The sequence below is a fragment of the Leuciscus leuciscus genome (assembly GCF_965113295.1).
Source record: "Leuciscus leuciscus genome assembly, chromosome: 18".
Lineage (NCBI taxonomy): Eukaryota > Metazoa > Chordata > Actinopteri > Cypriniformes > Leuciscidae > Leuciscus > Leuciscus leuciscus.
The window spans coordinates 16603399-16630460 of record NC_138742.1 but is presented as its reverse complement, the minus strand read 5'-3'; the positions used below and the strand labels follow the sequence as shown (position 1 = coordinate 16630460).

Below are 27062 nucleotides of genomic sequence, written 5' to 3'. Positions count from 1 at the left end.
GTGTGTGTGTGCGAGCATGACGGGTATCCAGAGAGGGGTGGGTTAAGAAACAGAGCGTATAAATAATTGATAATATGTACTGGCTTCTTTGTGAAGATGAACATCCATTGTGTATATGCCAGTCAGTACTGAAGGTGGGGGGTATAAAAAGAAGCATTAGCTCTCTGTGCTGTTGACCTCATTATGTGGCTTAGAGCATAAAATAAACATTCATAGGCGAGAAACCTAGTGAAATAATGCTATGGATTAGAAAACACATTTCCCACTGATCTTTTGCCAGTATATTCATTTTTACTTCTACTGAATATTCATTTTTGCTTTTATATTTCACAGTATGACAGATGAGTAAAAGCATGGCATGGTGTCACGAGTAGATGAAGATTTTTGGCTACCTCTCCTTTAAATCATGTTTGCATTATAAAGGGTCTATTTTCCTTAAAAGCTCATAAAAAATCCCCAATCTTTTTTTCCTTTCACCTTTCCCATTTAAACCACACGGTTTGCAATTACAATTTAGCACGATTGTTGGCTACTCTCTCCTTTAATTCACTATCAACTCAAAAGGCTTGACATGTTTTTGGTCCAACTGCCCTTTTGTGTTTTCGCTGTCATTCCAGCTCCCCCTTTAAAACACTCCCAAGTATTCCCAAAAGCTTTTATTCTCGGTTTCCCCCTCCCTCCCTCACTGCCTCCCCCTTCTCACCCCTCCCAACCCTTTGTTAGAGACAGCCCCTCATCCACTCCCCCTCTCACTGTCTTCTCCTTCATTCGAAGCAGAGAGAGGGAGTCATGAGCGTCCGTGCCGTAAGGATGCAGAAAACACATTCTGTGTATTTTTTAACGTAACAGAGTGGTGGACTAAGTGTCATCGGCCAGTTTGTTTTCTTTCTTCTTTTTTCCTCTCAGGCTCTACTCATTTGTGCACGCCGCTCCCTGGCTCATTGGCTAAGAAGCGCTGGCTGAACGCAGGCAGAGTACCTGCTGCCTGGGGGATTTTCTGACATGAATAGCGGCGATCAGAGTGTATGTTTTGGCTGGCAGTGAACACTTCCTCTGAGGCTCAGCTGGACCGAGTTTAAGTGCAGGACACAAGGAGGAACACCAGCACAGGAATGGATGCTTAAGAGAGCTAAACGGAGAGAGAAAGAGCTTTAAATAGCTTCTGACTCCATTGAAAAAAGTGACTCTTCCGTTCTCATTTCTTTTCAGAGCGACAAACAACTTGGCTGAGTCCACAACAGGAGCTTGTCTTGTCTTGAGAGTTATCCGCTAAAAAGGACTGAGAACTAACAACACTGTCAAAAGCAGTTGTCTTGTTTGCTTTACACATACTGTGGCAATCTCAGCTGTTCCTCGTATCTTGTTTCCGGCTGCCCGGATCAAGGAGCGCGCCTCTGCGCTGACAGCAGCATCTGGGGGAAGAGTCTACTCACCAGACACCTCAACTTTCGACTGTAGGCTTCATCCAAAGTGCTTTCTGAAAAAGAGGGGAGGTCACCAGAGAGGACTTGTGTTGAAGGAAGGGGGGGGGTTGAGGAAAAAAGACCCTACTGCTCTCCAGGGCATATGGTTGAGCTGGCCAAAGACAGCTGCTGACTCTCTGTGGGCTAATTATTCATTCATTCAGGAGATTCAGCCTGGGGCGGGGGGAAGAAAAGTTTTGACTTTTACGACCAAAGACGAGCCTAGTGTTGCAGTTCTCTGGAGGATTTTCGGAAGGGGTCACTCTCCAAAAGTTTGTATGTTGTGTGTGTGTGAAGCTAATGACTCCAGTTCCAGCTTGTGAGCAACTGAGTGTTTATCAGGACAGGCGGCTAGCATGATGCCAAGCCACACCCGCAGTGAATCCTGACACATGCCACAACGAGAGCAGCCTGGCATCTTCATGTTGCTGTCGGACACAGACAGGTGGCAGCACGTCCTGAAAGAAGGGAACACCATTGTGCCATAAAAAATTACAAGCACCCCAAAAGAAGAATCAAGAGCCAATTCATTACTAATTCACCAAGCCGTGGAGTTCTGTGCTTGCGGATTTAAAGTACAAAGTGCAGTGGGGATTGTTTGCACTCACTTGTCCGTGGTACAAATCTAGGCCAGGGGTCCAGTGGAGCTTTTGTCAAACACACTCAAGAGAACTTGCACACTAACCTTTCATGACAAACCACTCCTGTGCTTGGGAAAGAAATGGAGAGATTGCTGGAGGGTTGGGGACTGTAGGACCGGTACCCTTCCAGAGCGGCTGTAATTTGGAAACAAAATGCTTTGCTTGGAGACTGATAAAAGCATTTGTCTACGTTCTTCAGGAAGAAACTGTGAAAATAAGTACCACTGGAATTTAAGCTGAAACCGTTTTAGGATTTCTTTCGTCTATCCTTTTTCTCTGAGTCTGTTTGGAACGCTTGCCAACTTGGCGTACTTTAGGGAAGGCGCGGAGTGGAGTATGACCAGTTGTCAGTACCCTACGCCGCCCCCAGAGCGGGACCGCATGTACCAGCACAAAGTGTCGCTGGTCGTGCGGTACTTCATGATTCCTTGCAACATCTGTCTCATTCTGCTGGCCACTTCCACGCTCGGCTTCGCTGTACTCCTCTTCCTCAATAACTGTAGGTCACAGTTAGTGAAACATGACATGCAGCGTATGTATATATATATATGTGTGTGTGTTTGTGTGTCTGTGTTTGTGCATGACCCCGTATCATTTTTGTTGCCTGATAAGTTTCAGAATAGTGGTTCTTTCCCTTGTGTGCTCTGTAGTTTTCTTACAGTGATGTTCACCCAGGCAGAGGGAGACACATTGACGGATGGATGGTTCAATAAGGATCGATGGCAATCAAAAACTAATCCCTAATGCGTAGGCTTCGATCCCCTGCCTGACAGTGAAATGATTAAGGATGACACAGATAAACTGTCCTCATCCTACAAAGTGCTTGAGCGCTTGTGTCTAAAAACACAGCTCGGTGGCATTCTGTCATCCCTGAAGCAGTGGTATTTAGACTGCACAGTGGGATAAAGGGGGCAGATTAAATGCCTTTGGATGTGAAAGCTTGGCATTAGCTTCAGTGCTTACTGTATCTGCTTGAGTGAATCTGCAAACGCTTTGGTATCTTAAGGTGCCCCGCCAGCCGGTGTGTATTGCCAGATAGATTTGGCACTGTGCTTACAAAGAAAAGATAGGAGACGGAACGTGAGCTCCAGAGCATGTCAAAATGTGCTTTGATGACATGGAGCAGCAGGTAACACTACTCTTTTCATGTTTTGGATGTATTACTCTCTATTGGTTTTTATCTGCCTTTTTGAATTGTTGCATCCCGTGTTTTCTTCCTCTGTGAATTCACATTCATAGTATTGCGCTATCTAAGACTACAGTACGACTTCATAGCAGAAAGGTAAACATATATATTTGTAAGGATGCTGTGCTACAGAAGAAAGTTTAATTGGCTAGAAAGTGGTTTTGCTATGCGTCAGTGCTGATGGCTCATTAGCTTCTTAATGAGATTGAAACTGAGAAGACTGTCCTAATTGGAAGCTTGCACAGATCATATTATTGACATTTTTTGTCCATCTTTACCTTTTTTTGGTCTGTTTACACTTGAGATTAGCAACTTTTTTTCTGGTGTCACGCAAAATACCATGTGAAGTTATACCAGAAACAGTTAACATTTAGCTTTTACAGACAAATGTATAATGTTGTTGCAAATATTTGACACATTTTATAATACAAGGTGCCCAACAAAATTCATACTCATTCCTGCTCTGATTTATATCTGTATTTAGTGAAAGTCTCACCTTTGATTTGAGAGATTTGATTTGATTTATATATATATATATATATATATATATATATATATACACATTTTTTTTTCTTTTTTTTTCTAGGGCCTCAGGCCATCTGAGTGGATATTAAAACACTGTTAAATATTTACATAAAAGGATATATGTAACATACTCCTTTATAGAGACAATAATATACACCTTTTTGGATAGGAATATGTTTAGTATTGCTGGAATAAAGGCTCTAGAGAGGAGAAAACAGTGAGAGGCAAATGAGAGAGCATCCAGTCCTGTGCGCCCTCTGTAAACCATTACCTACCTCATTTCTCATAATCCTACCTGTGCCCTCACTTAAAGAGATCCGCGGTGCCTCTACATTAGATCTATATTAAAAGACCAAAAAGGGCCCTTCATGAAATTCTGAAAATGTGCCCTCTCCATCCCTCAATAAAGGAGTCTGAGTGTGAGGTTCATTTATAAGCCGACCATGTCGCAAAATCGATTTAATCCAGACAGATTCCATTAGATTTAAACATAAACTCAGTTAGAGCACTCCATCCCTGCTCCTCAAAGAAGAGTAAAAAACAGGATGGAGTGAAAGGAGTACCATTAACATGGAGAGGTGCATCGTAGCATTTGAAAGCTTGTTGGAGTGGGATACAGACCAAAGGTTAGTCATTTCCATTTTCATTTAGCAGGCACAGAGAAGTGAGGCCACACAGGACTAGAGCTGTTCAGCGCCACAACCAAATTCATCAGCTCATACATACACATCAGCAAACTAGATAATAAAACAGAAAGGGAAAGAGGAGGACAGACACTGAATGAGAACATATGGCCAGCATTTAGGCCTATGCACAGATATGGATATGACAGTCTGCCTGACAGCAATGTTGAGGTCTATTTGGGGTAACAGCTGGCTGACTATATCGTGCTTTTAGTTTTTACCAAATAAATTATTAAATACAATTTCAAATAAAATATTGATTTCATTTTAAATGATGTAGTGACATGAGATACATACACACAATTCACTTGATTTTCTTATATACCAATTTATGTTTGGTTATTCTGCATTATTTAACTTGTTTCTTTGTCATCTATTCTCAATTATTTCAGTACTTTGTGAAATGATGTTTTTCGCTCGTTCTCTGTTTGAATTTTGGTTGAATAGAAAGAATAGAGTCTACATTGGCCTAATGGTACTGTACTTTTCTCTGAATTGTGGTTAATTGTTTAATCTCACTTATCGTGAAAACATTTTGGAAAAAAATGTACAAAAATGTTGATTCTTAGCCTGAGAATATTGGTATAGTATCATGAGGTAACATATTGTGATACTTTTCTTCTCCCTATTTACAACAATATTTAACATTGGAATTTTTTTTTTTTTTTACATGACTCTCTAAATAATACTAATTGGTCAAATATTTTTGTTTAAAAACCTCTAAACTGTAAAATGATCAGCTGTCCCTGGCATCAGATTGATTGCATAGCTGTGCTAGCATACATCACAGCTTTATACAGTATATATAGTGTAGTCCAAGCAGCAGTGGACTCATTTGATTCTCATTGCACTGAGACACTCATTTTCAGTTTTGGATGAACTATCCCTTTAAGTAAAGCAAATAGGCTTGAGGTGAATCTTGTGCTGAATTTCTCAGCTGTGTATCATTTACATGTGAAACAAATGTTCCCGTGAGACCTGCACAGACTGTAGTTTTGTCCTCTACTGCCACTGGACATATAAGAAAGCCGAGCTGTGCACAGGGTTATGCATTACAGTATGCGAGCAGTATATATTTTATCTCTATGATACACATCTGTGTGTGTGTTATTCACCCTCAGCTATGGCGCTGTTTCCCGGAGGATGAAACGTTGTAACTGTCATGATTGACTCTCAGACCAGTTCAACAGACACTTCATTATTCAAGGAGAGAAGCACAGCAAGCCGTCCCGTCCCCCCCACTCTCTCTCTTCCTCGTTCTCTCAGACCTCTGTTTTTCTGTCTCTCTCTCTCCAGTGCCGGCTTTCCAATCTTCCCTGCGCTCAGTTGTTGACAAGCAATTTGAAGTGAACCTAAAATTAAACTCTATCCTGGCAGTTGGGGGTGCTGGTGAAGAGAGGAGCAGAGATTCCAGCTCCAGCCCTGTGTGTGGGAGTGTGTGTGTGTGTGTATGTAAGCGCTACCGACTGGCTGGGCAATTGATGTGATAGTTTTGTGGCATTGGTTATTTCCGCCTGCAGAAGCTGGGTGTTGTAGCTGCACTTTAGCTAGATGGCTTCATGTGCATGTTGTCGAAAAGCCGGTTCTGTCAAGAGTAATAAGGTACGCGAGTTCAGTGTTTTTAAAATCACTTCGGTTTGGAGGAAAGTTAGACTGAGTGGGGTCGCTTCCAAGTTCTGAGGCAGTTCTCGCTTTCAGTCGGCGCTAATTTTAATGAGTTTCAGCCCAATATTTTTGGCTGGTTATGTTGTCTGAATATTTTAACATTGATTAGTGTAAGAGCTTAAAGTGATAGTTCACTCAAAAATGTAAATTTTGTCATTATTTACTCACCCTGACACTTACGTTTTCTGTAGAACCCAAAAGAAAATATTTTGAAAAAGGCTTTTTTTTTTGTCCAGTAAATGAAAGCGGTAAAAAACGTTAAAACATTCATGTTTTTTTAATATATATATTTTTTTATCTTGATTTCTCAAACATTATTCTATAACCATAACCATGCAGATGTTCCAGTCACTTGAATTGGCTCATATTGAAAATAAAAACACATATTCATAGTCTCTATAGTATTTAAAATGATCAAGTTGTAGCCTTCACGAATGTCAGAGTGATTTGAAAAGGCTCTTTCTAGTGAAAGCAACAGAAAATAACTTTTGTTGTCAAATTCACAAGAAAATCATGTCAAAATCATTTTAAAACTTTTTTTCTATTTTAATATATTCCAAAATGTATTATAATATAGTAAATGTATTCCTTTGATGGCAAAGCTAATTTTTCAGTCTTCAGTGTCACATGATCCTTCAGAAATCATTCTAATTTGCTGCTCAAGTAACAGTTCCTATCATTGTCAATGTGGAAAACATTTGTGCTGCTTACAGGGTTTCCGCGGGGCATTAAAAAGCATTGAAAAGTCATTAAATGGATTTTGCAAAAGTTAAGGCCTTAAATAGCATTAAAAAGCATTAAATTTTACAGGCATTAAACAGTTTTGAAGAAATTTTATATAATTTTATACTATCAATTAATTTTAATATAGCCTTCATATTTAATCATTTTTATTTGCTGTCGCAAAATGTACGTTAGTGTGATAAACACGCGGAACCAGTTTGGTAATTGTTGTTACTGTCACATTTTATCATTCTTCTGAATAAAAGTATTTATTTATAAAAAAAAAACTTGATTTTTTTTACTTGAATTTACTTAAATGTTTTGACATTTATTTCAGTGCTGTAAGGGCATTACAGCAAACAAATTTCCTGTGGTAACTGATAGCATGTCACTCCATGGATGCTGTCGATTGAGCTCAGGTTGTATTTAACCCAGACCATTCCTTTTAATCTCATATTCCAACTGATCTCTCTTAATCTATTCTTTTTGAGATTTAACCTCTGTGAAAGAATCATGCAGTCCACTGTCTACCCACTCATTCAAAACGACTACTGACCGCCTGGGACAGTCCTGACGTCTTCCTTTTAACTAACGTGCCTCTCTCTCTCTCTTCTTCCTCTGCAGATAAACCTGTTCACTTCACACCGGCTCCTCCTCCCGATGGTAAGTCCCATAAGAATTCTCCTGACCAGAGTGTTTTCAACCTGCCCAGATAATGATCTCAGCTCAGGCCTGTTTGCTGTTTGAAGTGGGTGTCCTCACCGCGTCGCTTCCCATCGTCTGTTTGTGTGTAGCCTGTTAACATGGTCAGCGAGATGCAGGGAGGAACATCTGCTTTGATGTAGAAATCTCCTGACATCTTGATTTATCTGCACTGGTGGGATGCAGGGTGGCTGACTTCTCGGGTATGTGGCTAAAGTTTTCCCACATGAGACGCAGCTCCGTTTATTACTGAAGCTGATTAGCCGCTTGCTTTTGCCAAGTTTATGAATATAAATCTCAATATTAAATGAGGTATTGTTTCTGTCGTTGTCACCATGCAATGAGAGTCATTAATTATACAACAACAATTTATTGGCAAATGGCATATCTCTGCACAGATTAATTGGGAGAAACAGCTGGTTTCCCCACTCTGTTAATGAATATTTATATGCGACAACATGAAATGGGCTATGGAGGTTACTCCTGAGCTGCTGGCAGTGGAGATGCTTCTCTTTATGAGCTGGAGGGAGCTTCATTATGGACACCGTTGTAAATACTCAAACAAAATAGCTGCATGTGTGTGGGTGTAGCCGGTATTAATGTGCCGAAATTACATGTCGTATAATTAACTCCAGTGCACACGTGCAAACATTTTGAAAGTTTTCAGTGTGGTTGTCATCACCGAACCAGACCTGAATGTGCAAGGGAGTAGCAAACAAACAATAATGAGCGTTCACTCTAATTTTTACATTTGTGTGTGTTTTTGTCAGTGTTTTTCTTTTGATACAAATATTATTAAAATTTTGTCCATTTTAGTAATGTTTTATAGATTCGTTTTAGTTTAGTTTTCGTTTAAAGACAATATCATAAGTGTTGTTTTAGTATTATTTAAATTAGTTCAAGTTTACTTAAGCATTTTGTACAGATATAAGATGTCATTTTAACGTTCATGTTGTGTGTATCTGATTAATCTCATTCAAATACTGATGCGTTTGAGTGAGTTAATTAACCCGCTAATAAATCACTAGTTCACCAGCAGAGCATTTGATTGCGGGTGTATTTCAGCAGTGGCGTGTAACGCAGTCACTCCTGCTAGCCACTTTAGCGGGTTGAATGTTTTATATAATATAGGCTTTACATTTTTTAATTGTAGTCTTTTAAAAAGTCATCTGAAATAATAAACTAAGTGCAATGTAGTGTTGTCAGAAATATAGATTTTTCGATACATGTATCAATACTGAAATAATGCTTTCAATACTAATTTTCCGCAGAATAGATACACAATACCAGCTGCGCTTTCTTGCTCTCTCATCACTCCGACAGCAAATTGACACACAAACCCGCCTCCCCTCACTCCCTCATTTAATTTGCTCTGGATGTATATTGTTGTTGTTACAGGGCTTGAATTTCGGCATTGGATTGCACATCATTTTACTCTTTTTCGTTGCTTAAAATGTATATTGTGCTTAAACAGTCAAATACACACAAAATAATGATACAATGCCGGTTTTGGTGAGTATTCACGTAAACACGCATGTGTAACAGTATAATGGATTGTGCGCCAGGTCTTAAAGTGACCGCAGCCTAATATACCTGCTGCCAAATTATGCGATATCTATATAGTAGATATAGTAACTTTGAAAAACCACTAGCCACAATGGCTGGTGAGCAATAAAGTAAATGTCAAGCCCTGTTCACCAGTATTATTTTATTGTACAGCTTCAGCTCAGGTGGGTCAGTTACTGATTAATGACACCCCTGATAAATATGATCAAAAATGGCTGTAAAAAATAAATCTGCATTTTTTATCCTTTTGATCTTTCATTCAAAGAATTAGCAAAAATCGAACCTTTCATTGAAGTAAAAGAATTGAAAGTGGGGGGTAGGCTAAATCACATTATTAAATAAATGTTTTTCTCCAAAACATGTTACATACACACACAAACACACACACATATAAATATATAAACTCAAACTTTTATGTTAGATGCGATTAATTGCGATTAATCGATTTGACAGCACTAATTGAAATCATTTTAATTAGGGTCACAATTTATTTACAGAAAACTTAAAGAAACATTTGTATCAGCAGATTAAAACTGCATTTGAAGAAACGGTCCTTCTGGGTCGAGGCTCGATTTGCACATTAATTGCACAATCACCTGCTTCATAGGATGTTCTGTCTGAGGGTTTGAGGAAAGGCTTGTGATGAAAATCCAGTTTGAGATTAATTTTATTTCGCAGCAGCTAAAAGAAAATAGTTATTATCTCCTTGAAACACTGTCCATGTGGCACTGCTAGGTAATTATGTTTGATTGATGTTTTGATTAACCTTACTCTTTACCAAGAGATCAGAAACTCGTAAAATGTTACCTAAAATGTATACGTCTGACTCCTAGAGAAATAGAGGCAATATACACTTCTAACTGCTTTTTAATAGAAGTTTAATGACATTAGAGATTGCTTTGAAACCCTGCAGTTCTGAGAGAAATTGCGAGGTGCCGAGTGAAGTCACAAAACATTCCCCCTTTGATGCTTTCCGAACCGTGGGCTATTGATCACACTGCACGTTTTCGATACATGGATGTTTCTTTTTCCCCGTCTGTTTGTTTCCGCTCTAGCCGAGTGTTTAAAAGCCACAGCCAGCTCTTAATTACATTTCCGATTGTTCTGCAAGTTCTCAAACCGACGGTTCTTTATGTGCCAGACCTTCACAAGCCCGCAGAGAAGCTCTCCTCCCAGCTATCTCATGCCCAGCCCTGCGGCCGCTGTCTGCAGAGGCCATTAAGCGTCAAGGGAGATCGGTTGTCCAATTACACTTCCATCCCCAATCCTTCATTGCCATATTAATTCGTTACAAGCCTGAGATGTACTTATATAAAAGCCTGTGCATTAGGAAAATGAGCATGAGAAGGAAAACATGTCTTCCATTCCAAGGGCATAATGACATTCCCAGACCAAATTATCCACAGATATTTAATTAAACGGAATCACATCACAGACATCCAAGTATCCCGCTATTACCAGCACAATTGAAGCATTTCCCTTTCAAATAACAGAAACCAATCAGTATTGAAGTTTCTTTTGTATGTGCATCTGCCTGTTCCAACTCAATAAAAGATGTTTAAACACTAGCTGAAACCTGACAAAGCGACCTTTAATTAGCGTAATTTTGTAGGCCGTTTGTTAGCTGTCTTTAAGCCGATGTCCTTTAGAGTTTCAGCCGCTCAAGTCGCAATGTGAGCGGCAAAACGAACGCTGCCAGATTCTCAAACTCAGGGCTATGTTGCCCACACAAAGGTCATTCGTGTAAGATTTGGCAGAGCTTTGTCCTGTTAATTATCTCTCTGGCGTTTTAGAAAGTTGGCTTGAGGAAAACATCTTGCTTTCAGTAAAACAAATGTTCGTTTGTTTATATCCAACCCACTTACGACGTTGTGTGCGCCAAGCGATAAACTTGAGGGTATTTTGTACTTGGAATGCCCTTGGTTTGGCCACGTATGAATGTTATTTTTAGATGGAGTCAAAGAAACAATGACAGGATTGTGTTGGGTAGTTTATAACCATCAGATCAGATGTTTGACCGGTTTGAGAGTTACGTATGAGAAGATGTCGCCTGTAGCAATAGGTCACCTTGCATTCCCACTTTAATTTGGGCCATGTTGGAAATGAGATGGTGAGATACAGAAATGGTAACTCAAACCCTCCTTGCTGTCTCCTACACTTCTCAGCGTGTGGTAATGAATACACTCCATCTGAATGCAGCCTTCCGTTTGGCGTTTGTCACAGCGAGTTTTCCCCCTCGGGGCCGAGCTGTACCTGCTAAAAAACATAATAGCAGATTGAATTGAGTAGGTGGTTGAATGTAAGACTGAGATGTTTATGTGTGCCCGAGCTGTGGACTTACTTTCAGAGACCCTGCCAAACTTTCTTTAGCTTTGAAAAGCTCAAACAGCTTCCTCGGGAAAGTGGAAATGATAATAAATAAAAGGCAAGGCTTGTGTAATTTATTCAGCCGTTGCTGTGTTCTTGACAGAAGGAAGCAGAATTAATTATTACCAGTCTCTTATCTTAATTAAATCTTTTCATGTCATGGATTTCACACAAAAGAGCCCGAAAAATCATGTTCATCTCATCTTTTTTGTGGTTTTCCAGAGGACAGCGCGTATCAAGATATCAAATATATGGCATAAATTCATCTGGGGATTAACTGTTATACCTAACTCCAGCTCTTGTCGAAGTTTTCGAGTTTGACATTACGCCGGGAAGTTTTGTTGCCCTCTGTGCTGTCTGAACATGAATACAACTGCGAGAAATTCTCGAGAATGGCTGTCTTTTTAGTTCTGTAGAATCAGCATTTGCTTGCATAAGCAACAAACAGAAGAGCTTGTCATGGAGAGGAAATCGGGGAGGTGTGGGCACAGCTTTGTTTTGATATTAATCTGTCTAACATATTCTTGACACAACTCAGCAGTGTACAGAGCAGAAATGGAAGCTATTGATTTCTGGAGGAGAGAGATGGCAAGTTTACGCATTGAGGCTAAGAAAGTAGATCTGAGACGTGGCTGGTTTGTTTCAGAGGGTCGTGAGGAAGGCAATTCATATTGACATTCGCATCAGCGAGGAATTGTCACAGCTCTGCTTTTACCTGAACTTCAGACTCAGAAAATATGCACTTAGTCTTTTGTGTTCAAGTCAGACGGATAAGACATAGTGTCCCTAATAACGAAAAGAAAAACTATCTTTGTATTCATGTTGGTTTCTTTTGGTTTTGAAAAACATTTAAACTATTTTCAAGCCAAGTTTCAAATTAATGACTTTAAAATGTCATGTGGTGTAACCAAGTAAAAAGTCATATATTAATAACACTTTATTTTAGTGTCCTTGTTACACGTTACATGTAATTACTGTACTAATAACTATAAATTATGCATAATTACATGCATCTAACCCTAAACCAACCCCTATTCTTAACCCTAACCCTATAGTAAGTACATGTACTGTAGTTAATTATTATTACTCAGTACTTAAATGTATAACTACACTGTAACACTGACACCTTAACATAAAGTGTAACCGATTTTTTTTTACACCTTGAAAAATACAAGTCTGAATTTTACATTGTGAACTAACTTTGCCTTGACACATTTTTTTTTAAAATTCTACTCAAATCATCAAAAGTTACATAATGAATGTTGTTCTCAGAATAGTTCATACACTGACAACTTTGTTCCCAAAACATATCAAAATTAATATTAATTCACAGAAGATGTGAGTTCAAGTCATTGCCCTATATGTATGAATGGTAGTTTTAATGTATTTTTTTATAAATTCATTGATTGGGCAAAACAATTAGCATCACATCAGTGACCTCTTTGTCACCAATTTTAGGACCTTCACATTGAGATCCTTCCTTTAGCATCTCTAATCTTTTCACCTAGTGTGTGCGCTTTAGTTGCTTTCTTGAATAACTACATGAACCAAAACAGAGGCAGAAGGCAGTGCGCTAAATATCATGTCTTTGCGAGAGGAAAGACGTCTTCTGATGTAGTTTTGGATTTAATTATCATAATTACAATGCATAGCAGTAATGCATTTGGGATGATGATGAAACATTGAGTGCTGTTTCTGAAGCATTCACAGATGCATTAGTCAGGCAGAAATACCTTGAGATTCTGTGCTGAATGATTAATGTGATCGTTTGGCACATAGATCCAGGGTTCAGATGTTGTTGACAGGCTTACAAGGAAATGCGAAACGACATGATGGGACCGTAATGCGGGGGCAATCCCTATCGGTTTTTTTAATTGTTAATCGCACCCGTTAAAATTAGAACGCTCTCTAGTCTCATTATGAAACCAATTATGTTGCGTACACTTCAGTTTTTAGTACAGACTTTCATTTGTCTTTCTATTAGTGTATTTGGTATTCCAATGTACTGTATGCATATTGTTCAGCTTATTTTGGCATATATATTAATTAACAAATTAACAAATTATCACAAATCCGTGTATCATTCGTTCAGTCGTTTTTTGAATTAGTATTGAATATAGAAAAATTAGAAAATGGTTCCATTTTCGTTTTTTCATTTTTTACAAAAAAACGAAAAACAAGAATTCAGCTGGATTTCTCGTTTTTCGTTCTCAGTTAGAAAAATGAATAAACAGCTTGAATATTCGATTTCTACACGTGGGCGGGAATTAAACGCCCCTTTCCTCTGATTTGTCAGCCGAAGATCAAACTGTTCCGTCATCAGTTCTGCACAGAAGAATAAGAGTCCTCCGTTGTGCGGATTCTTAACGCATTTATTGCAACTACATTTAATCTTTTTCTCATCAAACCACCAGACTAACGAATGTCTCGACACAACCCGTACCGGGGAATAGACTAGATAGGGCTTTCTTCTGTGTATATATAAATTCACCTACGCTTTGCATCAGCTGGCTATATGGGCAGGATAAATGACGGCTGTTAGCCTATCATTGTCGCCCGCGCCCAGTAATAATAATAAAAAATAAAAAAAATTATAAATTAAGATATAAATCAATATAATTAGTTGTAAATTTAATATTTTTAACACTAATACAAAAAGAAAAGAATAATGCATTGACTATATAATTGGCCTATATTAACGTTAACGTATAAACTGTCATTCAGACTGACTAGCCTATCTAACAAAAAAAAAAGCATATTCATAAATAGTGTAAAAGACCGGTAAATAAAATACAACATTAACATTATAAACACTATTAATAACATAATATGCGTATTTTAACGAGAAACTGAAACTGTACAGAGCAGACGTTGGTTTCGGGCATCTCTCATTCGTCCAGTAGCCTATCCATATTTGCAATGTAACATTTGGATGCTAATTAATAATGTAAAGAAGGCTTCGTACTTCATTCGAGTCCCAATATAGGCCTACACGTAAATCAGCATCTCCACAGCAAGGGAAATTAGTTTGGAATGTCAACAGACCAATTAAGCAGAATAACGTTTTATATGTTTGGTTGACTGTGTTTTATTTTAATAACGAACAGGCTGCGACACCCGACATCACTTGGATGTGTTGCTCAACAGGGGATTGAATAGCTACTGTCGTTTAATACTCTCATTCGAATTGAAATGAATGAAGCGAATGAAATTATTATATAAGAATAATTATTATTATAAATGATTATTATTTTCTTTCTGGCGCACACCAAAAATCAACCAAAATAGCCTACAGCCAATAGCCTTCTTGGCGCGCCTATATATTTTTGAAGGTCAACATTAAGATTAATCACAGCGTGCTTCATGTTAAAAAAAACCCCCCTGACTTGACTTTACAATCCGGAAAATAGCAAATTATTTCACGGACCCCCTGGCACTTGAGAACTCCTGGTCTACACAGAAGAAAGCCCCATCTAGTCTATTCCCCGGTACGGGTTGTGTCGAGACATTCGTTAGTCTGGTGGTTTGATGAGAAAAAGATTAAATGTACTTGCAATAAATGCGTTAAGAATCCGCACAACGGAGGACTCTTATTCTGCTGTGCAGAACTGAGGAAGAACTGATGACGGAACAGTTTGATCTTCGGCTGACAAATCAGAGGAAATGGGCGTTTAATTCCCGCCCACGTGTAGAAATCGAATATTCAAGCTGTTTATTCATTTTTCTAACTGAGAACGAAAAACGAGAAATCCAGCTGAATTCTGAATTCGTTTTTTGGAAAAAATGAAAAAAACGAAAAAGGAACCGTTTTCAAATTTTTCTACTTTCAATATTAATTCAAAAAACGACTGAACGAATGATACACGGATTATTACAGTATTGTTTTTATGTTTTAATTTTTTTTAACACTGGTATACTTCTGACCTTGGCAGTTTTTTATTTATTTATTGCTTTTAATCACAAATATTTATTTAGGTTAGATTCAAGCTCTGGTCTTCTGGTGTTTCCACACAACATTTCGGAGAACATACACTAAATATTTAAAATAAAGAATTCAAATAATATTATAATAATACACATATGTTTTTGAATAACTGTGAATGGAAAAAAATATGTTTTTATCCCTCAGAGAGTGTAGCTATGGCATCTACCAGCAGGGGCTAATTGTGTCTATGCTAACCAGCAAATCCCTTATTTCTGACCCGCCACAGTACTTTTTTTGCACAGGTTACATGTTGTGTCCTGTAATAGTACCTCACTTTTCTTCATAAAAAAGACTCACTGCTGTCTTGCTAGTCAGATTTTGCACAGTCGTTTTTTCTTGCTTTTTTTTCTTCATAAAAGCAAATCCTCACAGCAGGAGGGCCGCTGTCCTCTAAATTGTGTGCTCTGGTTTCTCTGTCCAGTCTAGTGTAACTGTAAGGCGTAACTGCTTTGCAATTCTATTCAAATGTTCCAGCAGCAGCAGGAGCAGCACTGTCAGTGTTTGTGCCTGGACTGCTGCTGACATGATGGAGTAGGTCTGCATGAAGAGTGCAGGAAACCATAAATCTCCCTGTTTAAACCCCCAAAACACGATCTTTCCCCTTCTCTCTCTCTCTTGCTTGCTAACAAAAACAGACAAGGTCTTTGCACTCATGGCAGACCAGCCTCTTCTCCTTGTCATGCAAGACCCGATATCATACTGGACAGTTGTTTGGGCCCAGTTGTGTGTGTTTGTGCTTGTCCATTGCCTCCGGTCTCATAAACCCTAAAGGAGTTCATCTCATCCTCATCTAATTTGTATTGTTTCCCAGACTTCCCCTTAATGGCTTGTTTGACATGTGTGCTTCGCGCCACTGCACACAATTATGACAAGGTGCTTAGACAGCCCGGCGAGGCTGGAGGCCAACATTTCTATTGACACTCGCTCTTTTACGGCAGTGGCCTGCCGAGAACCGAGAGCCAGCCGTCGCCTTGAGTGATCGTGATAGATGTGGCTATCTGTGCAGGTGTGTGTTTGTTACATGTGCATGTAAATTAGCATAATTTTCCATCAAGAAGCTGATTGCTGAAAATATTGCATGCAGACGCTCCCTTTTTGTATTATATATTGCTGAAAAAAGTTCTGTATCAATATCAGAGGATGAAGGGGAGAAAATATAGAGAGACTTTGGCTCTCATTTTGAGTCTCAGTGGGTGGACAAGTTGGTTGAATTCAGTTGAGTAGAGTCCACTTAGAATCCTAAAGCAATTCCGTTGGCTGAAAGAACATTTAATGGGTACTGTATGCAGCACCACAATAGAAATCAGTAGAGATTTTTATGTTTTTGAAAGAAGTACTCAAGGCTTCATAAATGTAAGGCTGCATTTAATTGATCAAAAATCTTCTTAGAACAATCTTCTTTTTTGCCATTTTAAAAAACTGTAATATATTCCTGTGATTGCAAAGCTGAATTTTCAGCATCCATTAGTCTAGTTTATAGTGTCACATGATCCTTAAAGGGTAACTAAACCCCTGGTCAGAGCCTGACTCCACCCACTGGCAATATTTGTAAAATGCTAGAAAAGTGGGCAGACCCCAGCGGAGATAGAGGGGACGAACCATGAGCGGGGGGGCGTGCACCTGAGACCGGCTGTCAGACTCTCTAAAATGGAGAGTGACTCACAGGGTAGTAAGACGACGTAAAGTACATGCATCAGATGAGTTTTATCGAGTTGATGTCAATAGCGCGCGCTCTCTATAGGCATTTTCATATTTTGCCGCTATGTGAAAAAATCCAGCAAAATGCGCTGGCGCGTTTGTCGATCCCAGAGGATTAACTTTAGCCTAACCATAAAATTGTGATTAAAATATATATGATCACTCACATCAAGACGCCGCTGAGGTGGTGGAGTCCATGCAGGAGGAGCAGCGTTTGGCACTGCGTCGCTTTTCAGCGCGAGCTGTGTGGAGAAGCCCATTTCCACCGCTATTGCGTTGGAAAAGCAATTCCGTGTAAAATCCAGGCCAAGTGCATGCAACCACTGGCGCCTAATTTCCAAGTCTGCTGGAAAGCTATGCAGTCCAGCAGTGCTGTTGCAACCAGCAACACTACACCTACGTACCCTCCTGACCACTGTACTAAATACAGATAAATCTACGCTAGCTCGTACCAAGGGCGTGGTGAGCTCGTACCAGGGGCGTGGTGAGCTGGAACCTGCTTACGTCACGTAGTACCGCAAACATCCAATAGGAAAATTCAACTGCAGTAGCCACCGTTCAACCTGAAGAGGGCAGCACTCAGACGTTTTTACACCATATATTGTAGAATTAAAACACTTTATACCCAAATGTCAAAAAAGTTACTCGAATCAATGAACAGCCCTAATAAAGCCCCATTCTTACTGATCATTAACTAAAAAAAGTTGGTTTAGGGTTTAGTTACCCTTTAAGAAATCATTATAATATGCTGATTTTGGGGCTCAAGAAACATTTCTTATTTTTGTCAATGTTGAAAACAGTTGTGCTGCTTAATATTTTGTGAAAACCGTGGTAATTTTTTTTTCAGGATTCTTTGAATACAAAGTTCAAAATAACAGCATGTATTTGAAAAAACTAATCTTTTGTAGCATTATAAATGTATTTACTGTCGTTTACTTTTTTTTATCAGTTTTATGCATCCTTTCTGGATCAAAGTATTCATTTATTTAAAAAACAAACAAAAATCGTATTCCAAATCGTAACCCAAAACTTTGAACGGCATGAATATATTTATTTTAAATATACATTTCCATCTTTTGATTTTTAAATGCATACTACCATGAATCATAATTTCTGCTTTGGGACAGATTTTACTACCAAATTCGTCTCCCTTTTGTGGAATAAGATGCCTTTTGGGAGGATGTGTTTTACCCTCCTGTTCGCCTTTAATGATACATCTTGGAATCCTTAATTGAAGGAGGACAAATAAAGGCTGTTTTGTATGCAGCCATTTGCAACTTCGCCATGCAACTCTGGAGAAGCCTGTATCGAGATCATTTGCATAATGAAAGGGATTGTATGTGTCACAGAAGGAAGAGCCAGGCAGCTGGAAAGGTGGCGATTTGGGAAGGAATTTTAAAACACCTCTCTCAGAGCTGGTGCAAAAAGAATCTGGGAAAAAAAAGGGTGCAAAAGTCATGCGGTGCATAAACAACGATGTGAGCAAGACCCCTTTGGTTATCTGGGAAATGCATTATGAATGCTTAATCAAAATATATATGCCAGGAAAAATGCTTGAGATATACAACAATGCCTTTAGCTTATTATTCTACCTCGCCTTGAGCCATTAATCGTCTTTACTCAATCAAAAGTTTGTCTGGGTCCAAAATGGGAATGTTGAAGTCATTCTCAAAATTTGAGTCTGTAACAAAACTAACCTTAGGTTACGCTCCCCTGGTTTTCCTCATATGTAACACATTAAGCATGACGTTCCGCCCCGACAGGAGGCTAGCCAGATCTCTTCCAGCTGTTGTCCTGTACTGTCTCCCAGCATGCCTCATTCTGAGGCTGTGTCCATCATGATAGGCTCTGATTTGCCTCAATTAGTTCAGCCTGAACATTCAGCTCAGAATGCAGGAATGCTGGTTTTGCGGCCCCTGAAATTAATGAGCCCGTACGAGAGGCCCTCCTGGGAGTCAAAACAGGCTCCAGGACTACCTACCCACCCCGAGGCACCAACGCATCGGCTTGACCGCAGGCATGGCTCACGGCTCGTCCATTTAGGACCCTGCCGTGAGGAAATACTCATGGTAAAGCATAATGTATTGTAAGAAGAATGTTCTTGTATTTTCAAGCTGCTTTTAAAAAGAGCTAGTTAGGCATCTCAGTGATAGAAACCTCATCATTAGATTTGTATCAATATTTCAGTCACACTTTGAATCGTGGGGAGATGCCAGCAGGAGAGCCGCTTCAGATGCTGCATCTTATCACAACATGCGAAAGCGTGCAGATGTCATTTGCATTTCTCTTCATGCACTGCTTGCGTCTGTTTCTAAACCATCTCACTCATAGTCCTCTTTGCAAGTGCTGCATGTACATCTCCCTTTCTATCTGCCTGTCTTCTGCTTTGCTATTTGGTGAGTCTGCCGTAGGCTCGGCTGGATGAGATTGAGGTGTCTGCCATTGATGCCTGAGGAAGAGGCTCTGGATGGAGCCCAGCTGAGGTGAGAGCGCGTCTGGACGTGCAGCAGAAATCCCTGCAGCAACTCACTGCTCTCTCCAAGCTGTCAGTGCTCCAGTTTGGTTGTCAAAATGTCAGGGTCGCCATGGTCAGAAGTCGTATTGCAGTCTAGTGGCGCACTTTATGGAAAGGCTTTTTTGGGATGATTGCACTTCTCACTGTCAAAAAAATCCAGTGTCTTCAAACTTCAAATGCAAGTTAAATTTAGCAGAATTGCAAAAATATATTCTTCACTATTTAAAGGGATAGTTTACTGTCATCATCACTCTCATATTGTTACATTCCACATGAATTTAAGCAGAATGTTCACGCTGCTCTTTTCCATACGATGAAAATTAGTAAGAAAGGATGCCAGCAAGGTCAAAAGGTTCCCAGTGTCAAAAAGAGAGCGCCATTTTTACTGAAAAAAATTACATTTTGTCATTATTTACTCACCCTCATGTCGTTCCAAACCTGTATGATTTCTTATACATCTGTAAATGATCAAATGTTTTTGTTCATTTTTGGTAAAGTTGCTCTAAAGTTAGCTCTTGTCAGCATTCAGCCCATCCGTTGATAACATATTTTTAACAGTAGTTTATGCGGACCATTTCAGAAATGCTTAATTGTTGGTATTTTATTTCCACTGAATTAAATGTAATATTTCACACAGGTGTTGAATATTTCAGAATAAATTTCAATGATTTTCTCTAAAGAGGTACCTATTCTATTCTTTAAAGTACCATTTGTGCATCTATTCGTGTGTGACTTGAAACTCATAAAGCACTGCCGGTCTTTTTTTCTAAGCTCGCATGACAATCCATACTCCTTTATGCGGTGTAATTGCGCAGATCTGAGAGCTCAAGTAATCATAATCAGTTATGGATAATTTTCAGTACAATGGCTGTTGTTTGTGAAGTTTTTCTCTATCTTGTCTCCAGCTGAACAGAAAGGCGCGACAGTGAACTCAATCTCCTGTGATCCATTATACCGTCTTTGCAGTTACCCTGTAAAGCTCTCTCTGCTGCATAGTCCTTCAGACTTTTTTTTATAAGATTACAAAATATTCTCAGAAATGAATTTGAGGGGTCAGTGCAGATCTATTTTCCAGTCAGACAGCAGCACCTGGAAACACTGCAGTCTTATCCATCACAGAAGAGAAACCGCCACCTTCAGACAGCTGGAAAGGAAAAAGGCAGTGCGTGGAAGCAGATATGGCTAGTTTAGCCCTGGCCTGTTGCGATATTGGCCGTGCAGGTCTCAGTTGAAGATAGTAGATCTGGCGATATGAGGTCTGTTTCACATCACATGGTGCCTTCTAGTTTACAGCCTTAGTTCCAGACCACAGCGTCCTGCCGAAAACATGCAGCACGCTGTCAGATACTCGCTATTAAGGCCTCCGTCCTCATCAAGTCTTTGATCTGTTGCCTAACAACCTGCTGCTATATCGGATCACCCGTGCCACCTTGAGTTTAGGCTGCTTTGCTCAATGCTGAAATTGAAGTCAAGTATTCGCTGCTCTTGGCACCTCTTGCTGCACTTTTTCCCATCAGCCAACAAATCTCCGCTCATGCATACGAGACGAAGTGATAGTGGAGGCGTCTGGCTTTCGATGACATCATCGGGAGAGGGGTGAACTGAAGGAGGGGGTGCTTGTGTTGCATGTGGAAGCCTCCCAGAAAAGGAGATTATGTGTTAGAGTCGCCATATGCTCCCCTACCCCAGGTGACTACCGGCAAAACAGGAAGTGCCACCTTTTTAATAAGCGACGTAATGCCTGCCAGCATCATATCAGTCACCAGGGTATAACCGTCAACTGTGCATGTCCGTTTCACTCGATTATTGAGTTTTTGTGTTGAGGAAAAGAACAGATTTCTTATTTTAGACCTCTTTGGTTTGGCATAGACTTTGAATGCGAGCATAAAATGTCTGTTTTTTCGTTTGATGAGCAGCGGAAGCTTTTTTCCGGTGTCGATCAGACTATTTTTAGATGTGGTTAAGATATTCATTATTGACGCCCAGACTTGAGGAAGATTTCAGTGAGGCTGATTGGGCGTGTGTATGTGTGTTACGATGAATAATTAACAGATGAGGTAATGCACTGACGGAGAGAGGGAAGGGGAAAATAAGTGATAAAGAGTCACTGTAGGTCTGTACTCCAGGCAGCGCCACACAGGGAAATCATTTCGTTAACGTGCAAGTTTAAACGTTGAAGATATTTTGTCTGATATCTTTTTGCAACTTATTTTGGGATTTGTCAGACCTTACAAGTCTCCTGTGTGTGTGTGTGTGTGTGTGTGTGTGTGTGTGTGTGTGTGTGTGTGTGTGTGTGTGTGTGTGTGTTGTGTCACACCTGAGTGCAGCTCTGATCAGATTGTCCGGCTTCTTCTAAAAGCTTTTTATGTCTGTTTCCTGAAAACACTCCATCTGTTTACCCATTTAATTAGTGACAGATGAATCAGATGATGCGTTCTGGAGTTAATATTCATTTGTTCTGAGAGCATGTGGCTCTCCTGTTCCTGTCTTCAGTGTATGAATCTGCAAAGTGATATGTTTTCAAATTTGATTAGTCGCTAGGTTGCCTAGATGACTAATCTCTCTTATAAATAAGTTGCGAACAATTAATTAGGCTAGTTTTGCATTCAGCAAAGCCTAATCTGACGCATTTCTTAAAGGGATAGTTCACCCAAAAATGAAAAATAATTTACTCAATGTCCTGTTGTTTCAAACTTATATGACTTTATTTCTTGTGCAGAACACAAAAGAAGATTTTTTTTGTCCATACAATAAATTGAAATTGAATTTGTTTGTGATTAGATATATATAATAATTATTAGATTTAATATTTAATTATTATGTATTATTATTTATCATATTACTATTGATAGTAGTAATAATAATAATAATAATAATAATAATAATAATTATTATTATTACTAAATAAGAAATATTAATGTTGTAATATTTCACTTTGCAATAAAACAAGTATTTAAGAAAATATATTGAATATTGATAATAATACTAACAATAATAATTTTATTTTACAGAATAGGCCTAACTGTAAAATTACAATGTCTTCATTTCTTAATTTTCAAATTTCAAAACATCAAGCTAATATTTTGACTGAAAACAGCAGGAATCCCGTAAAGCTTCACTTTTGTTTACAACAGCCGGTTTATAAGCGCTTTCTTATTACAAGTATGGGAAGATGCGGTTCAGTTTGTGTTCCCAAAAACACGTTAAGCGACCCAAATTCAGAGCAGATGCAGAGATGAGTTAGTGTGTGGAAGCATTTACTGAAAACCAAGCCTCTCTGAGACACTGCAAACACCGGTGGATCATGAGCTGCTCGCTGGTAAGAACAATGCAAATCGTGAGTAAGAACGCAGTGGCACATATATTTATCTAATTAAATCACAGTCTTTGCCATTCGATAATTGCACTAAGCCATATCGTGATTTCGGTTTTACAGCCATGTAGGGTTTTTAGTGTGCTACCCATCTAGAGAAGCTAAGCATAGTGCATGCTTATACAATTACTGTACATGGTAAACCTCACAGATTGACTAATTGGATGACTGGCCGACCAGTCAGGTAGTGTGTTTCACAATCTGTATTCACATGAAAAAGATTTAAAATGTGATAAGTAATAATCTGGTTTGAATAAAGCCACTCTGTGAATGCTCACATATTGAATATTCACTTTTCCCCCCAGTTCTCGTGAATCACATTAGATTACATTAGCATTGTTCACACAAGACCAGATCCTTTTCCCTCAGTAGGCTAATCCGGTGGTCTTGAATTCTTAGCATTGCTTCATTTTGTCACTTTTTTCTTTTCTTTTCTAAAGTGTGTCATTAACCTCTCAAATAAACCTACTGGAGGTAAACGGGTGATTTCAGCTGCCATATTACACTGTGTTACGGTCACTTTGTGCTTTAATGTTAATCTGAGGTAAAATGTGAACTGCGCATGTGCGTAGAGTGTCAGTTATAGATTTGGCAGGTGAGGAGAAGAGATAACCGCTCTACCGACCGTTGTCTTTCTTTTATTTCCTTTTATATTTGTGACCAGAGTTGGATGTTTGTTGATATACTTTTTCTCACTCAATCCCCCATGTATGCGGACGAGTGTGACGTTTGAGTCATTTTATTAAACACGGGGAAAATACGCCATCTCTCGTCTCTCGTGCATCTTTTCCTCCGACAACTACTGTGTTATTCTCTCTGGGCAACATCTCAACTTTGCGTTACAACTGGGAACCACAGTGACACTAGATTTTTGTCGAGAAACTGCTGGCTGATTGCTAAAGGATCATTCACACCAAGGACAATAACTATAACGATAACTATAAGGTTATAATCATTCAAAATCAAAATAATGAAGTCCCCACTACAACCAATGATAACGGCACAAAGTATATTTTTGGAATCTCTTTAATTACATATTTTTTCTAGCTAATTAACAATAAAATCATCGACAGCCAATCAGAATCCACCGACTTTAAAGCGCAAGCATTTAAAGCGGCAGATAACATAACTGCAGAGCACGCTTTTTATTAAACTGAACTTTATTGTTTAGACGCTAATTGTTCTTGGTGTGAATGTGTTTAAATCCCGGATTACTCTGATTATAATAATAGTCTGTGTTATCTGCTTAAACTGTAAGTGAAACTAAAATGTAAACATGTTTTTCTTGTGTTAAGCATTTCAAAATAGGATTTATTTTGAGCTGATTTTGATAGTTGTCAATGTTTTATTGTACACCAACAGCTCAGTCTACAAACTGCCCTCAGATTCTGCAATACATGCTTTCCATGCCACTGTGTGCATGACTGTTGACTGCATTAGCATGTTGTTAGCATTCTGCCATCGACTGGAGCACAAATGGATGCCACTTCCTTACCTTCTGCTGCGAGACTTGTCGTGTGCTGTTCAGCTACGAGATCTCTGTATTCCTATCTCTCGATCGCCATTACCGTTTCTAGAATTAAGCATTTACGTTATTGATTTTGGCTTTAGATTGGTAAAATGTAATAAATACCTGCATTGACTTTCAGATCAATGTATTGACATCCGAGACGCATTGTATTTAGAAGCAGTAGTCTAAGTCAGTCTCGGGAAAAGATTTGTGGGAAAAGATCAATGCAAGTTGCTATATGTCACCGCAGCCATATCACCCTGTAGCCCAAGACTGGTTGCCCTCTGAAGCTAAGCAGGGCTGGGCCTGGTTAGTACCTGGATGGGAGACCACCTGGGAAAACCAGGTTGCTGCTGGAAGAGGTGTTAGTGAGGCCAGCAGGGGGTGCTCATCCTGTGGTCTGTGTGGGTCCTAACGCCCCAGTAAAGTGATGGGGACACTATACTGTCAAAGAGCACCGTCCTTCGGATGAGACGTTAAACCGAGGTCCTGACTCTCTGTCATTAAAAATCCGTACGAAAGAGTAGGGGAGTAACCCCGGCATTCTGATCAAATGTGCCCAGTGGCCTCTGTCCATCATGGCCTCCTAATCATCCCCCTATATATATAAATATACTAATTGGCTTCATCACTCTCCACCAGTAAGCTGGTATGTGGTGGGCGTTCTGGCGCAATATGGCTGCCGTCGCATCATCCAGGGCTGCGTTTCCCAAAAGCATCGTAAGCCTAAGTTGATCGTAAAAACGATCGTACGACTGATCTTAATATTACGGTCTGTTTCCCAAAAGCATCGTAGCTTAAGTAGCACTTGAAAATCTTCGTAGATCTACGAGTGCTCTGGAGTAATCGTACATCACCAAGTTCATCGTAAGAAGACAGATTTATGAGGACACCTGCAGGACAACCGACAGATTACACCTTTAACTTTATTCAAATGCAATGTGATTATAATATAAGGTTTGATTGTACTTTATTGTACACTTTATTACTCTTTTTTTGTTGTTGGTTAAATTAATGTATAAATTAAATAATTAAAAAGGTCAGAAAACAAAACAAAAAATAGAAATAATTTAATCTAATAATTTTAATCAAAATTAAAAGAATGAACAAAAAATAAATAAAAGAAATCCTTTTAATCTGTTAAAAATTACATCTTTGTTTCACTCTATCTCCTCTAAAAGGACATTAATTTCATCTTTTTGAAAGGAATCTTTATTTTTTATTTTATTTTTTAGCTATTTTGTCAGTGCCTCCGCCTGTAGGTGCTTTATATAGACTTGTCTTGATTGCTAATCCACAACAGATGACAATTATTAGGTTAAACGTTCCATATAAGGTTATGTTTCAGCACTTCACGAATGGACAGCGACTCTTAAGTAGCACGTAGAGCGCATTCTCGCGCGTTCATGTTAAGTGCATTTTTGGGAAACGCTCGTGGAATTGCTGCGAGCGTTCGTAACCTTGCACGTAGAAAGCGCTCTTAAGAGCTAAGATACATCGTTATCGGGAAACCCGGCCCAGGTGGATGCTGCACATTGGTGGTGGTTGAGGAGATTCCCCCTTCTATGTAAAGTGATTTAAGTGCAGAGAAAAGCGCTATATAAATGTAATGAATTATTATTATTATTATTATTTGCTTAGTTCTTAACAACAGAATGAGTAGCGCTTTTAAGCTAATGCCAGAAAATGCAATTATGTTTAATAGACAACAATCAGACGATGTCTGTGGATCAAAAACAATGCGTGCTTGCATACTCAGCATGAATGCTACCTAGCAGACGCGATTTCATTATGGTTCCGAAGTCATTTGACTTCACACACTGATGCTCGCTTGCTAATTTAATTCGCTCCCACCTGCTGTTGGCAAAAGTATGTGTAATTGTTTTACTTTAGTGCTGTATTTTATGATAAACGCAAATGTGAGGCAGATGAATATGCATGTGCTGTCTGGGTGTCTCCAATCCATCGAGTCAGCTTACAGATGAGGCCCAGCTGGAGCCAGGAAGGACCCAGACTGGTCGGCATGGCAACCTCAGCACTAAACCGCTCATGCAACATTTATTCTGACCTTTTATTTGTCTTGCTTTGGCCCTCTCGTGGTCCTTTTGCGTCGCCCTCGACCCCTGTGCGAAGTGCTAGGGCCTCATACAGGTGTGTCTCCTCTCACCTTGTCTCTCCATTCAAACCCGACTCAACCACACGCCGCCTCGTTCAGCTTTAATAAGTGTCAACATGCTACCAACACCAGTGCGGGGGAGGGAGAGAGAAATATGATCTGCTTTAGAGAGAGACGTATGGAGAAAATGACCTCAGTGTGGAAGGAAAAGAGGCTGTGTTTGTCTGTCTGACTTTGAGAATGTGGAGGAGATAATTATACCAAATCACACCTGGATTCAGGCTTTGCGGAAATCAATAAGGTTTTTTTTTGTTTTTTTTTTGTCTCATTCTCTTTTGTTAATT

The 27062-nt window shown here is 39.3% G+C and overlaps 1 protein-coding gene across 5 annotated transcripts in view; it reads left to right on the top strand.

Moving 5' to 3' along the window:
• The window catches only part of agrn (agrin), a 245664-nt gene that overhangs the window by 105127 nt on the left and 113475 nt on the right, over positions 1–27062 (top strand). For 2 of the 5 annotated variants that reach the window (XM_082145329.1, XM_082145328.1), the window contains exon 3: positions 7511–7549. In XM_082145329.1, the coding sequence (XP_082001455.1) occupies positions 7511–7549 (39 nt within the window). Of the gene's footprint in view, positions 1–756; positions 2637–7510; positions 7550–27062 lie in introns of those variants that run through there. The other 3 variants (XM_082145332.1, XM_082145330.1, XM_082145331.1) reach the window with 3 other exon arrangements.